Source organism: Dendropsophus ebraccatus, chromosome 9, assembly GCF_027789765.1.
Source record: "Dendropsophus ebraccatus isolate aDenEbr1 chromosome 9, aDenEbr1.pat, whole genome shotgun sequence".
In the NCBI taxonomy this organism is placed as follows: domain Eukaryota; kingdom Metazoa; phylum Chordata; class Amphibia; order Anura; family Hylidae; genus Dendropsophus; species Dendropsophus ebraccatus.
In genome coordinates, this window is record NC_091462.1 from 12,262,176 (window position 1) to 12,277,805 (window position 15,630).

Below are 15,630 nucleotides of genomic sequence, written 5' to 3' on the forward strand. Positions count from 1 at the left end.
TGGAGGTCTGTGTGAAGTACCACTGTCTAGAGGTCTGTGTGAAGTACCACTGTCTAGAGGTCTGTGTGAAGTAACACTGGAGGTCTGTGTGAAGTACCACTGTCTAGAGGTCTGTGTGAAGTAACACTGGAGGTCTGTGTGAAGTACCACTGTCTAGAGGTCTGTGTGAAGTACCACTGTCTAGAGGTCTGTGTGAAGTAACACTGGAGGTCTGTGTGAAGTACCACTGTCTAGAGGTCTGTGTGAAGTACCACTGTCTAGAGGTCTGTGTGAAGTAACACTGGAGGTCTGTGTGAAGTACCACTGTCTAGAGGTCTGTGTGAAGTAACACTGGAGGTCTGTGTGAAGTACCACTGTCTAGAGGTCTGTGTGAAGAAACACTGGAGGTCTGTGTGAAGTACCACTGTCTAGAGGTCTGTGTGAAGTAACACTGGAGGTCTGTGTGAAGTAACACTGTCTGGAGGTCTGTGTGAAGTAACACTGTCTGGAGGTCTGTGTGAAGTAACACTGTCTGGAGGTCTGTGTGAAGTAACACTGTCTGGAGGTCTGTGTGAAGTAACATTGTCTGGAGGTCTGTGTGAAGTAACACTGTCCCGATATCTGTGTGAAGTAACACTGTCTGGAGGTCTGTGTGAAGTAACACTGTCTGGAGGTCTGTGTGAAGTAACACTGTCTGGAGGTCTGTGTGAAGTAACACTGTCTGGAGGTCTGTGTGAAGTAACATTGTCTGGAGGTCTGTGTGAAGTAACACTGTCTAGAGGTTTGTGTGAAGTAACACTGTCCAGATATCTGTGTGAAGTAACACTGTCTGGATATCTGTGTGAAGTAACACTGTCTGGAGGTCTGTGTGAAGTAACATTGTCTGGAGGTCTGTGTGAAGTAACACTGTCCCGATATCTGTGTGAAGTAACACTGTCTGGAGGTCTGTGTGAAGTACCACTGTCTGGAGGTCTGTGTGAAGTAACATTGTCTGGGGGTCTGTGTGAAGTAACACTGTCTAGAGGTCTGTGTGAAGTAACATTGTCTGGAGGTCTGTGTGAAGTAACACTGTCTGGATATCTGTGTGAAGTAACACTGTCTGGAGGTCTGTGTGAAGTAACACTGTCTGGAGGTCTGTGTGAAGTAACACTGTGTGGAGGTCTGTGTGAAGTAACACTGTCTGGAGGTCTGTGTGAAGTAACATTGTCTGGAGGTCTGTGTGAAGTAACACTGTCTGGAGGTCTGTGTGAAGTAACACTGTCTGGAGGTCTGTGTGAAGTAACACTGTCTGGAGGTCTGTGTGAAGTAACATTGTCTTTGAAACTTTGATAGTGACCTCACGTCCACCAGATAGGAAACAGGACTAGACCATCTCTCCAAGGGCCCCATGGCAAATACGTGGACTGTGTCTATAGTACATATAACCTTGTTTTCCTGACCCTCTCTTGGGTTTATAATGACTAGAACACATTCATCAGATGACAACTTTGGTTGGATGATGGAGGGGGTGGAGGGTGAGGCTTCAACATACAACATGATGATATTCTCCTTTAAATCAGATTTTTATACTTCTGCAGAAGAAATAAGACAGACAGATGCAGTGATCGGAACCTTGATACATTTATTCATGTACACTAGGTAGCGTTACAGTGTGCGTCACGTGATTAGTTCTGTCATACATGGGAAGGACACAATGTAGTATTGTGGGCCATAGTGTCAGTAACCAAGTCATTCTACACCTACATTCAGCTCTCAGGATATGCTGGTACTTATAGTTCAACATTAGCGGCTTTAGAGAGAATATCAACTTTTTACATTCACCAACTCACAAAAGAGTTGTACAAGATTAGAAAAACCCTACTTTATCTGAGAAACAGCGCCACTCCTGCTCACAGGCTGTGAGTGGTATTGCAGCTCAGCCTTGTTTACTTTGAGCTGCAACCAATGAAAGCCGCAGTACACACACTTAAACGTGCCGTACTTTCCTTCAGACCACATTAAACTTCCATTGTCTTTCATAGATGATGTTCTCCAGTTGCAAAGGGGACTACTACTCCCAGCTGAGGGGGAGAGCCAGGGGCTGCAGATCATTGACCTACAGTAGTGATTCCCAACTTGTCACCCTCTGGATGTGAAACTACATTTCCCATAATGCCTATTAATGTTACCATGTTTCATAGGTAGAAGAACCCTCGACCCCCCCCCCCCCCCCAAGACAATGATGTAACAAACATAGCTGCCATCTTTATAAATGATGGCTATGGTTTCTGTGATATGATGGGAGTTGTAGTCCTGCAGCAGCTGGAGAGACTCTGATTGGAAACCATTCAGCCCCAGTTTTTTGAAGGGTGCAGTGAGATGGTGTTCAATGAAGATGGATTGGATGGAACACATCAGGGAATAAGAGCTGCAGGACAATGGAGATCAGCATTATAACCAATGAGATGGGACACAAAGCCATAATCAGAGAATAGGGATCAGCATCTATGAGAGAGAAGTGGGTGAGGGGCATACAGGAATATAGGATCCTGCTGGGGTTCGTGTTCCCTGGGAAATGAATGGGAATGCCATTGTTTGTGAAAGTGTTGGTTACTTTATTTCTCTTGTAATGATGAGAAACCTCCAAGAGGGGGGATCGGGGGTGACCTATGGGGCCCCCCTGGCAGTCCATGGGTTGGGGGAGAAGCAGTGAGAAGTGTAGTGGAGATGTGTGGTGAGCAGACAGCATGAGATGGCCTAGGTCCAGCAGGGTTATGCTCAGGCTGTGCACTGTGGTCATTCCCGTGGGGTGTCCGTCTTCATGTGTCCGTTCACAGGACCTCCTGATGTTGCTGGGAAGCCTCGCTGACAATCTGCGGACACAAAGCAACAAGTCAGAAGAGCTACAGGAGAAGAATAATCCAAGACGGATTGGAGACTACAGATCTGGTATAGAAAACCTAATTTCTCATCTGCTAGGGAACTCTAGGGACATAATAGTGTGTGGTCCCTCTATTAGCTACAAAGAGGGTCCCTAACTCTGGAGGACCCAACACATCCTAGTATTACATAGGCAGTTTATCGATTTAATTGAGAATGGTGTAATCCTTCATCCATCCACTAGAGGTGCTGCAGGAAAATTACACTCTTGGTGTTCCAAGATTACCACTGCAACAAAGTGCAAAATTCTTAAATCGCCTGGGTATATGATGGTCAAACTCTTAAGACGGGCAGAATTACACAATAGCATTAGGCATTGGACCACTCTCATGGCCTAGCCTCAGCCATATGTTCTGTGTAAAGATGTGCACAGACAGAATAATGGAACATAGGCAACATCCATAGAGGAACGATGCATGCTGGGAGAGATAGGTATGGTGATGCACAGTGAACTACAGTATTACAATACACTCATACATGGTGAAAGGTGATGCACAGAACGCTTATCGGGTGAACACTCGAAGAGTGATGTGGCCATAAAAGTGAAGGAACGTGCCCAGGTGTGACTTACCAGTGCTCCAGAGGGACAGTAAGGTGCTCAGTTCTGCTGGGGCAATGAGAAGTATGTGTTTGCATTACTAACATCTTCTCAATACTCCAGAATAGAGACAGCAGACCAATGATAAAGAGAGGGTTTCATCATAAATTTTGTATTGCTTCTCAATTTCTTCGGCATAGACAGAGGTGCACATAGAAGAAAGGGGGCCTGCTACGGGCCCATACTATACCCCATGGGTATCTTATTTTATACAGCAGAGTGTCTAATCAGGCATAATATGAACTCATAGGGATCCTATACAAGGTCTGTGTCATTGTGTGCATGGACCCTAAGTATCAACTATCAAGATATACAAATTGTCTAGAAATAGAAGTTCTCACCCTTACTCCTGTATCATAGGCATATACTTTGTCTACAGTGGGGGCATTATGATGCCAGCTTTTATTTTTTAACATTAGATTGACTGAAAGAAGAGAAAACCTTCAAATATCAGGAGAGAGTAGGGGGGAAAATCAGATTTGGGGTTCAATATGACCCCATAGCAGTCCCCATAAAACTTGTCCTAGCAGCCTCACTGATATTTCCGTTTCGGTATGATGTTATATGGAATCTTTTTGAGGCGGACGTACATTACATTTCATCCCCTGTCCATCTTTTTCTTGTGCAGCTGCCGTATCTTTACTTTTGGAAACTCTTTGGTAACAGCTGTTGTATTTTCTCCATGCCAGTGGGCGTTGTGTGTGGAGTCCTGTACGTGTGTCTCTCTGTATATTCAGCAATCACTATAAAAAGCAGGATGAGGCCATGTAACCGAACCGTATCTGAGACTCGACAGCAGGACCAGGAAGCCTACAGCTACGAGGCCGATTTATACTGACAAAAAATCAAATTACTGAGGGATAAAAGGGGAAGAGCAGAAAATAGCAAAAGGGAAGGAAGAATTAGTTTCCAGAAGTCCCTGATTTAATGGAAGAGAGGAACTCCATAGTAGACATTGGGCCTCCTATTATGACATCTGATTTTTGCCCCCAGGACAGAAGGGTTTGGTCTTTAGTTTCCTTGCTTGGACCAATACCAATATTTCCAGGGAGCTGATGTTTAATGAACAACTTAAAGAAGATGCCTGGTTAAGAAAATCCATTCTCAAATAAGGGCTCTGAGCTACTAGAAGGGAGTTCCTAGTTTAAGGTCACCTTCACTTAACTAGAGAGCAGCAATAAAGAGCATCTCTCCCTCTGGAGGACCCACCATGTCCGAATTACATGAACATTCCACTGATTTCAGTCAACTCCCTGTTTTGATTCATCCATCTTGTGGTGGCGCTGTCAAAGGAATTAAACACCTTCAGGAAAAGCTACGATCAGCTTGCTTTTCAAGAAATCTTACTTGTAAAAAGTAGAGGGCCCCTTTAAACACTTAAAAGGGTACTCTGGTGGCAAGAACTTTCTTTCAAATCAACTGTTTTCAGAAAGTTATATAGATTTGTAATTTACTTCTATTTAAAAATCTCCAGTCTTCCAGTGCTTATCAGCTGCTGTATGTCCTGCAGGAAGTGGTGTATTCTTTCTAGTCTGACACAGTGCTCTCTGCTGCCACCTCTGTCCATGTCAGGAACTGTCCAGAGCAGCAGCAAATCCCCATAGAAAACCTCTACTGCTCTGGACAGTTCCTGACATGGACAGAGGTGGCAGCAGAGAGCACTGTGTCGGACTGGAAAGAATACTCCACTTTCTGCAGGACATACAACAGCTGATAAGTAATGGAAGACTGGAGATTTTTAAATAGAAGTAAATTACATATCTATATAACTTTCTGAACCCAGTTGATTTGAAAGAAAAAGATTTTCACCGGAGTACCCCTTTAAAAAGGAGAAGAACTGATGATGGGTAGTAGTAGTAGTCTGCTATATGCACTTGTTGTACATTGTCTTTGCACCAGTTGGATATGTCTCGCCATGATGGTGCTGTTGCTTTAGTAACTGGTCGTTGTATGGGATTGTGGGTCTGTATGGCTGCACTGAGCTCATACACCTCATGTAATGTATGCTGAAGGCTTCCACCGGCCTAACATCCATGATGAGAGTAATAATTCAGATACATGACAAAGGCTTTGCAGCTCCTTCATGACTGTGCTGTTCTCCATCGCAGGCTCACTGCTCCCATTCCATTCCTTTCTTGGCTGACACTGAGACAACACGGCCGAGCGTCAGGATTACAGACGCAGAAGCCGCCAAGTTTCCAAAAGTAGTTTTGGAAAGAATGGAGATGAAATGTTATAAATGATCTGGGATGAGCTGCAGCCAGTGTGGGAAATCCTGCAGGCTTCCGGTTACATATCCTGGGAAGTAGATGCACGTTGTATGATGGGAGTAGTGTATGATGTATAATGGGAGTAGTGGATGACGTATGCTAGGAGTAATGTATGATGGGAGTAGTGTATGACGTATAATGGGAGTAGTGGATGACGTATGCTAGGAGTAGTGTATGATGGGAGTAATGTATGAAGTATGATGGGAGTAGTGTATAAAGTATGATGAGAGTAGTGTATGAGGGGATTAGTGTATGGTGGGAGTAGTGTATGAAGTATGATGGGAGTAGTGTATGATGGGAGTAGTGTATGAAGTATGATGGGAGCAGTGTATGATGAGAGTAGTTTATGATGGGAGTAGTGTATGATAGGAGTAATGTATGAAGTATGATGGGAGTAGTGTATGAAGTATGATGGGAGCAGTGTATGATGGTAGTAGTGTATGACATATGATGGGAGTAGTGTATGATGTAGGATGGGAGTAATGTATGACGTATGATTGGAGTAGAGTATGACATATCATGGGAGTAGTGTATGAAGTATGATGGGAATAAAGTATGAAGTATGATGGGAGTAAAGTATGAAGTATGATGGGAGTAGTGTATGAAGTATGATGGGAGTAGTGTATGAAGTATGATGGGAGTAGTGTATGACGTAGGATGGGAGTAATGTATGAAGTATGATGTGAATAAAGTATGAAGTATGATGGGAGTAAAGTATGAAGTATGATGGGAGTAAAGTATGAAGTATGATGGGAGTAGTGTATGAAGTATGATGGGAGTAGTGTATGACGTAGGATGGGAGTAATGAATGAAGTATGATGGGAGTAGTGTATGACGTATGATGGGAATAGTGTATGACGTACGATGGGAGTAGTGTATGACATACAATGGGACTAGTGTATGATGGGAGTAGTGTATGACGTACGATGGGACTAGTGTATGATGGGAGTAGTGTATGACATATGATGGGACTGGTGTATGATGGGAGTAGTGTATGACGTACGATGGGACTAGTGTATGATGGGAGTAGTGTATGACATATGATGGGAGTAGTGTATGACGTACGATGGGACTAGTGTATGATGGGAGTAGTGTATGATGGGACTAGTGTATGATGGGAGTAGTGTATGATGGGAGTAGTGTATGACATATGATGGGAGTAGTGTATGACGTACGATGGGACTAGTGTATGATGGGAGTAGTGTATGATGGGACTAGTGTATGATGGGAGTAGTGTATGATGGGAGTAGTGTATGACATATGATGGGAGTAGTGTATGACGTACGATGGGACTAGTGTATGATGGGAGTAGTGTATGATGGGACTAGTGTATGATGGGAGTAGTGTATGACCTACGATGGGAGTAGTGTATGATGGGAGTAGTGTATGACGTACAATGGGACTAGTGTATGATGGGAGTAGTGTATGACCTATGATAGGAGTAGTCTTTTCCCCATTTATAATGGGATACAATGACTATTCACACAGTGACTCATGGCTGGTTTTCTAGGCTATCATCATCATCATCAGGTCTCTTACCTCTCCATCTCTGGTCTCGATAGTTTTGATCATGACTGTCTTCTTGGTGTGAATTTCAGACGCTCTCTGCTCTGGGCTGGTCTCTGCACAAGATACAAAGATGGAGGCCATGATACATCAATGGACAGAGATCAATGTCTTCTTACACTTATAGGTGAAACATTATAAGAATCTTACCTCTGAAACTAAGTGCTGAGTATGTCTGGATAGGGAGTGTGATCCTGAAATATAACAATATCATCTGGTTATCATCCGTATCTTATTATCTATTATCTATTATCCATCCTAAACATAACAAAAGCGCCAATGGCCTAAAGCTATACCACCTACAGCCTATAGCTATACCACCTACGGCCTATAGCTATACCACCTACGGCCTATAGCTATACCACCTACGGCCTATAGCTATACCACCTACGGCCTATAGCTATACCACCTACGGCCTATAGCTACACCACCTACGGCCTATAGCTACACCACCTACGGCCTATAGCTACACCACCTACGGCCTATAGCTACACCACCTACGGCCTATAGCTATACCACCTACGGCCTATAGCTGTACCACCTACGGCCTATAGCTATACCACCTACGGCCTATAGCTATACCACCTACGGCCTATAGCTACACCACCTACGGCCTATAGCTACACCACCTACGGCCTATAGCTACACCACCTACGGCCTATAGCTACACCACCTACGGCCTATAGCTATACCACCTACGGCCTATAGCTATACCACCTACGGCCTATAGCTATACCACCTACGGCCTATAGCTATACCACCTACGGCCTATAGCTATACCACCTACGACCTATAGCTACACCACCTACGGCCTATAGCTACACCACCTACGACCTATAGCTATACCACCTACACCCTATAACTAATCCACCTACACCCTATAACTAAGCAAGAACACTGGATTCTTATTATAAATCAGTTTCTTGATCATTTTTACGTAAATTTTCTTCAATTTTATGTAGTTAAAATGTATTCAACAGTAATAGTTTTAAGGATTTATTCATATACAACATTTGGGATCTAAAGATATTAAAGTGGTTCCTGAATTTCAGTACAGGGTCATCACCCGGTGTTACCAAACAAAGTCACCTGGAAGAAAACCATCCATAGTCTATGATTACCAGTGGGTTTGAAACATTGGATAAGGAACCTCCCTCCTCACCTGCTCTCCTCTCCTTCCAGAAGTTTACGGTATGTAGCGATCTCAACATCCAGCGCCATCTTAACGTTCAACAGATCCTGGTACTCGCGGAGGTGTCTTGCCATCTCATCTTTCAGGTTACGGATTTCTTCCTCTAACCGGGCAATGGAGTCTTGGTACCCAGCTGCCTCTCCGGCGAATCTTTCCTCTAGGTCTCTCATCTGGCGCATCAGGGAATCATTCTAGAGAATGAAGAGTCAGATGACATACAATGAGAGAAGATGGCAGCCAACCAGAGCAAGCTTTCTACTGCGCCATGTCTATCGAAATGGGTCATGTATGGGACAATTGGTGTAGAAAAGTGACACCTGGGAGGCAGCATTATCTTGGATGATACCCCAGTCTGATACTTACGGTTCCCTTGAGGGCATCAATCTCGCAGGTGTAGGACTGGATCTGGTGGCGGTACTCCATTAGCTCCTGCTTGGACTGGCGAAGAGCATCATTGTTCTTCTGTGCAGCCTGGTTGAGGTCAGACACCTGACGGAACGGAAGATATAGATGGTAAGTATTAGGTCTATCCTTTACTCAACAATGGTGGAACGTTATGGATCAAGTGTGGACATTACCTTGGACTTGTACCATTCCTCAGCTTCTGAGACATTCTTGGCGGCAATAGTCTCATACTGAGCCCGGATGTCTCGGAGGGCTGCGGTCAGGTCTGGTTTGGACACGTCCATTTCTACCTGTACTTGCTGTTCCTGTAGCTGAGACTGCAGTTCCCGGATTTCCTGAGGAGATATATCGAGTTGTATCAATGACTGTAAAAAAACGAAGACATCTTGGAGACCACTTTATGACCAGAGACCACCACACTTACCTCCTCGTGAATCTTCTTAAGGAATGCAATCTCTTCCTGCAGAGATTCGATCCTCCTCTCCAGATCAATCCTGGCCAAGGTGGCAGCGTCAACATCCTGGAGAGGTGAAGAGATGACACCATGAGGATCGGAGAGGACAGAGAACATGGGGATTATGGGCAGAGGAGTGGATCACCTGAGGTCAGGTTACACAGAATACATCCACAAGGGGTTTAGTCACTGATAAGACAACTTACTGATCTGAAGGCGGACAGGTTATTTTCAGCATCTTCCTTAAGCTGGATCTCCTCCTGCAGCCTGGAGAGACACAGAGCGGTATAAGTCATTCATCCCGATATACTAGTAATGGTGGAACATGAAGATAGATAGATAGATAGATAGATAGATAGATAGATAGATAGATGATAGGAGATAGATAGATCGATAGGGGATACATAGGAGATAGATAGATAGATAGATAGATAGGGGATAGATAGATAGATAGATAGATAGATAGGAGATAGATAGATAGATAGGAGATAGATAGATAGATAGGAGATAGATAGATAGATAGATAGATAGATGATAGGAGATAGATAGATCGATAGGGGATACATAGGAGATAAATAGATTATAGATAGGGGATAGATAGATAGATAGATAGATAGATAGATAGATAGATAGGAGATAGATAGATAGATGATAGATAGATAGATAGATAGATAGATAGATAGATAGATAGATAGATAGATAGGAGATAGATAGGAGATAGATAGATAGATAGATAGATAGATAGATAGATAGATAGATAGATAGATATATAGGAGATAGATAGATGTTGCTGTGATGTGATATCATTGATTTATTGCTGACATTTATCCTTCTAATATCTTTATACATTCTTACAGGACTCCGTATACTGGGGTGCAGCAATATATTTTGGGGCTCACGTTCTCCTCTTCCCCGACCACATACACTGTAGATGATTTGCTAGGCAGCCATATAACGCTCAGTCTTACTGAGGATGAGGATGCTATATACATGATGGATGGGGCAGAGGAGATCCCCTCGGCTCCGCTCCTATTAAGGCTATTGCGCAGTCCCCCCTTATTCTAGGGATGGGCATGAGCTTATGGCATGGCTTGTGTTATATTCCATATGGAAAATGATGGCTGCTCACCATATAGGGAGCACACACAGGAAGCTCTGCTCTTCTTCACTCCTGACAACCTGTGCCCTCTGTCTGTCCTATATGGGGAATGAGAGATGTGTGACCCTCTGCAGCTTCTAAAAGAGACAGGAAGACTAAACTAGAGGCGCTCATCCATTATATCAATAGGTCAACAAGCTCCCAACTCTTCATGTTGTTCATTGGGCAGTGAGTATACTTGATCTCTTGTCCCATTGAACATTAGCTGGAACTGGCTGATAACAGGGAACAATAGACAGCCCTGACATGTATAACTGATAATGACGAGACTTCAGGGTCAGTGTCCCTTTAAGGCTGTCTTATGTGACTTATGTCTCAGCTGTCTCTGTGAACAAGTGGTCAGTGACTCACAGTATCTCATGCCGGAGGATGAGGTGGGGGGGGGGGGGATATATATTTATAGTCCGCGGGGCCGTCCCTCCATTACTAAATTGTTATTATTAATTTCTGTCCTGCGTCATGCAATTCCCTTCAAAAAGTAAAGTTCCACATTATAAATTGGGAAAATCACAGAATTACTATTGCCCTAATATGTTGTCACCCACCCCCAGTCCTGGGGGTCAGCCTCATATATATGATATAATATACATATAATGCCACACTGGGCCCGGTATCATCATCAGGCCCATAACAGATATGCAGAAGTATCTAGAATGAAAAAAAAAAATAAAAAAAAAAATATATATATATATATATATATATATATATATATATATATATATATATATGAAATCTGTGGCCTATCCAAGGCCCATGCTTGCTGTCACTGAATGGAGATTTGCTTATATTCAGCCCATCCTACAACCTTCATCTGCCTCCAATAAAGGGGATCTGGCCTCAGGTGGTGACAGAGATCCCAATTCCAGCATCTTGTCATGGAGCAGATCTCATAAAATCAATGTTTACCCACCCACCCGGAGCCAAGCGCGCCAGAGATATGAGATATGGCGGCATAAGCCTAGTGATAGATTCCCTTTAAACACATCAGCAGCTGTAAGCTTCCGTATTCTGGCTACAATGTATTAGTGCAGGTGAATGTGTCAGTCTGGAGTGCACATTGTTTATCTTACAGGGATTGTTTAGACTGGATACAACTGTAGCAGACCCTCAGCTGTCAGAAGTATAAAGGAACAGGCCAGGAATTGAAGAGGGAAGTTTACTGCCTGAAATTTCTTCTTCTTCAGCTCTGGCTGAATTTGAGCGGTTAGTGGAAATTCAAAGTCCCATTGACTTCTATGGGATTTCTCTAGCAGAATCTATCCAGAGAATTCATATGTCAGTTCTCTGGGTGGAAAGCGAATCCGCGGCGGAACATTCCGAGTGTAAATTCCACCTTGTCAACAACAGAGAGGAAATCCCATTGAAGACACTGAGACATTGCTCTGTACACATTTTACAGGTGGAATTTCAAACGGAATGCTCGTAAAATTAGGCGCGGGTTCAGCTTGGAATTTGTCGCCTACTCCTCAGTGTAAACAGACCCTTAGGCTGGGTGCACAGCTGGTGCAGGCTGTAGGTGACCGCTGTACATCAGGAGACACCCGCCATGGCCTGTATCTCACCCTTGTATATGTTTTCCATACTGAGTATACCCTTGTCACTTACTGTATATAAAGTCACCTAACTTTTCCAGACTCCTGTATGGTAATATGTCTAATACAGGACGTCAGATAAGCTGTCCGATCCCTAGGAAAGTCTGGTGACTACACTTCTGTTACCTATCAGGCCTTATTCACACGTTCAGTCATTTTTATATTTTATTATAATTATAATATTTTATATTATGTTTGCAGTTAGCGGAAAAAAATCATCTGTAATCTTGTAATTTTTGTGCAAATAAATGTAATGTTCGCCCTATTTTTTTTATGGATTTTTTGTTACAAATGTAATACATTCACATGGAGTTGTTGATGGGCATTGAGTTGTGCAAGGTTCCTCATTGAAAAGGCTGGGTTTACACTATGTTTTTTTCATCCGTTTTTGCAAAAAAACGGATGGAAAAAAAAACGGATGCAGTTGTGTGCATCCGGTTTGAACCGTTTTTCCTTTGACTTCCATTATAAAAGAAAAGGGATCAAAACGCATCCATTTTTTTTACCGTACACAAAAGTAGGGTCAGCTACCTTTTTGTGTACATTAAAAAAACAGATGCTTTTTGATACATTTTTTTATAAAGGAAGTCAATGAAAAAACTGATCAAAACGAATGCACACAATTGCATCCATTTTTCCATGCGTTTTTCATCCTTTTTTTTTGCAAAAACGGATGAAAAAAAAACTGATTGCAAAACCATAGTGTGGACCCAGCCTTACATTGATGATCTATTATATTCGCCATCAATGATACCCAGGGGGTGTTACCCACCGGGACCCAAACCAACACAAAGAATGAGGGTGCCACATCTCTACTTGGTTATGGTGCTATAGGGTATCCTGAGTACCACCCCCCCCCCCCCTCCATCATACTCCGATGACAAAATGTGTAATGTGTAATTTTAGGACAAAAGGGCAACAATCCCTCAGAAGACGCCACTTAAAGGTCACACTGGGTATATGTCGCCCTGCCCTTTCACTGAGGGTACAGTATATGCGACCTTGTGGGTGTCACATGAAATATGGCACCGGCTTCTTCTTATCGGTATAAATAGTTACCGGATCGCTAGAATGAACAGCTGTTCCTGGGGCTGACACGTGATGCCATGTACCGCATAGCAATTGTCAGGCCCCGTCTACAATGTGGCTTTATCGTGGGGGGATGACAGCGGTGCTGAGTCTGTTAGATGTAGCAGAGCTGAGTGTGTCACCTGGTTGTAACCACTACAATGCACAGCATGTCTATGGACCATTCCTATAACTCCTCATTCATTCAGTCTCCTCCAGTATACAGCCACTATATAGCCTCACTGTTTATAGAAAGGAAAGGTCATTCTGATTTAGAATTTTGCTATTTTCTTAAAACTTATTGACAACCGGCTGAAATATTTATCCATCTCTCTCTATATTTGATCATCACCGCCTTATAATATAGAAGAAGTAGGGGGTGCACTGGGTCCTGATCTGGAGGATCAATAAGAAGTGCCCAAAAGTTTTATTATTTGAAACTTTCACTTTCTTGCTATTAATAGTCAAGTGGTCACTTAAATTTATTATCCAACATGGCTGCTGTCTTCCAAAAACAGCACCACCCCAGTCTTCAGGTTGTGCCTGGTATTACAATTCTCCAACATTCATTGAGCTGCAATACCACACATAACCTGGGGACAAGGGTGGTGCTGTTTGTGACCGGAAGCAGCTATGTTTGTCTAATAAGTCCAATCAGATAGGAACGTGCATATAAAATACCCTTCTTATTGGCTGCTCTTCCGCTATAAGCTCAGGGAGGGACCGTTAAATGCCTAATGACAATGCCACATAGAGATTTCAGCTCCCAGCTCCGATACAAGAAGATGATAAAGTGTCTGAGGAAGTCCGTGACACTGATGTCCGCATCCGCTCCCACATTCCTGGAAGGGTAGGGGCCTTATATGGTGACCACAAAGATATCAGCTGTAAGTAACCAGCGGAGAAAGGAGCTCTACAGATATACGGAAGTAGGGGTTACACCATATGTTACAGTGAACAGGTAACATTAACCATTACCTATCATCCTATAAGTAGGAAAGACAACCTGCAATCATACTGTAGCTTAGATAGTTGAAGCAAAGTCAGCTCTGCTACATCTGAAATATCAAGCTCATTTTAGGTTATAACACAGGAGTAGGGAACCTAGGCTTTCCAGCTGTTGCAAAACTACAACTCTCATAATGCCTGGACAGCCAAATCTTTAGATTTGGCTGTCCAGGCATTATGAGAGTTGTAGTTTGGCAACAGCTGGAGAGCCAAGGTTCCCTACCCCTGTTATAATAGTTACTTTTTATTAATGCACTTTTAATAAAGTTGTCCATCATATTACGACTCGGAATTAAAGGGCAAACCAACCACTTAACGCGTCCTCCTCTTCCTGATTTAGTTGTTGACTCACCTCTGCTTTAGTTTCTGCAGGTCGTCTGCCAGGTTGTCCCTCTCCACCTCCACCCGTGACCTCTGGCCTGTAAGGATGTCCACCTGGCGCCTCAGCTCCCTCATCTCCTCCTCGTACAGCTCGTTGATCCTCGTTGGCTCCTTGCCCTTGAGCCGGTTGACTTCAGTCACCAGGATGGCGTTCTGCTGCTCCAGGTAGCGCACCTTCTCAATGTAGTTGGCGAACCTGTCGTTCAGCTCTTGCAGCTCCACCTTCTCATTGGTTCGGGTTTGGAGGAACTCTTGGTTCATAGCGTCGGCCAGGCTGAAGTCCAGGACATCGTAGCTTGCTCTTACCGGAGTGAGCCTTGTGGACTTGAAGCTGGAGAGGCTTGGGATGGCGGAGGAACGAGACACCTGGTAGACTCTGGAAGAGAGGGAGCTGGAGGATCCACCTTTAGATCCGAAGGAGGTTCTGGAGAAGGATGGAGAGGCACCACCGAAGGTGCGGCGGTAAGAAGACTGCCGCTGGCTGGAGGAGTATGAGTGGCTCATGCTTGCGGTGGGATTGCTGTCGGCTTAGAGCCTGGAGATGGGCTCTGAATGGAAGTGGAGTGAATTGTCAAGACCGAAAGGACAGGTCCTTGTCTATTTGTAGTGTCTGTCCCCGGCCAGTGACATGAGAAACCTCCTCTCTAGCCGGTGCTCCCACCTCTTCCCATAACACCCACCCAACCCCCCTACTCCATCCCACACAGTAAGTAAGGATCCTGGCCAATTGTCCCATGAACAGCTGCAACGTCTTCCCAGTAAGAAGCTGAAAGATTCATCGACTTCAAAAAAGTTGTTTAGTTTCTTCCTAACTTTCTCTAAAACTTACTTTAGAACAGGGACGGGGAACCTCCGGCCCTCCAGCTGTTGTAAAACTACAATTCCCATCATGCCTGGGCAGCTGTAGGCTATCCAGGCTATCCAGCCATGATGGGAGTTGTAGTTTTGAACTTAACAAACAGTACGGGGCTGACTCGACAACTTCTACAAAACTTGGAAAGAGTTAACGGAGAAAACACAAAGTGGCCGCTATCAATGA

At 43.9% G+C, this 15,630-nt stretch overlaps 1 protein-coding gene across 3 annotated transcripts; it reads right to left on the reverse strand.

The window, feature by feature from the left end:
- Positions 1 to 1,580: 1,580 nt before the first annotated feature.
- On the reverse strand, positions 1,581 to 15,201 carry DES (desmin). Of its 3 annotated transcripts, none has more exons than XM_069982555.1 (10): positions 14,563 to 15,201; positions 9,590 to 9,650; positions 9,354 to 9,449; positions 9,103 to 9,264; positions 8,888 to 9,013; positions 8,495 to 8,715; positions 7,483 to 7,526; positions 7,306 to 7,388; positions 3,470 to 3,505; positions 1,581 to 2,831 (listed from the first exon to the last, which is right to left on the reverse strand). In XM_069982555.1, the coding sequence occupies exons 1-9, from the start codon at positions 15,093 to 15,095 to the stop codon at positions 3,497 to 3,499; spliced, it is 1,335 nt and encodes a 444-aa protein (XP_069838656.1). In that variant the 5' UTR covers positions 15,096 to 15,201; the 3' UTR covers positions 1,581 to 2,831; positions 3,470 to 3,496. The 3 variants fall into 3 exon arrangements, with proteins under 3 accessions (XP_069838656.1, XP_069838657.1, XP_069838655.1); XM_069982556.1 differs by having other exon boundaries at positions 3,470 to 3,502; positions 14,563 to 15,200; XM_069982554.1 differs by lacking the exon at positions 3,470 to 3,505.
- Between the last annotated feature and the right edge of the window lie 429 nt (positions 15,202 to 15,630).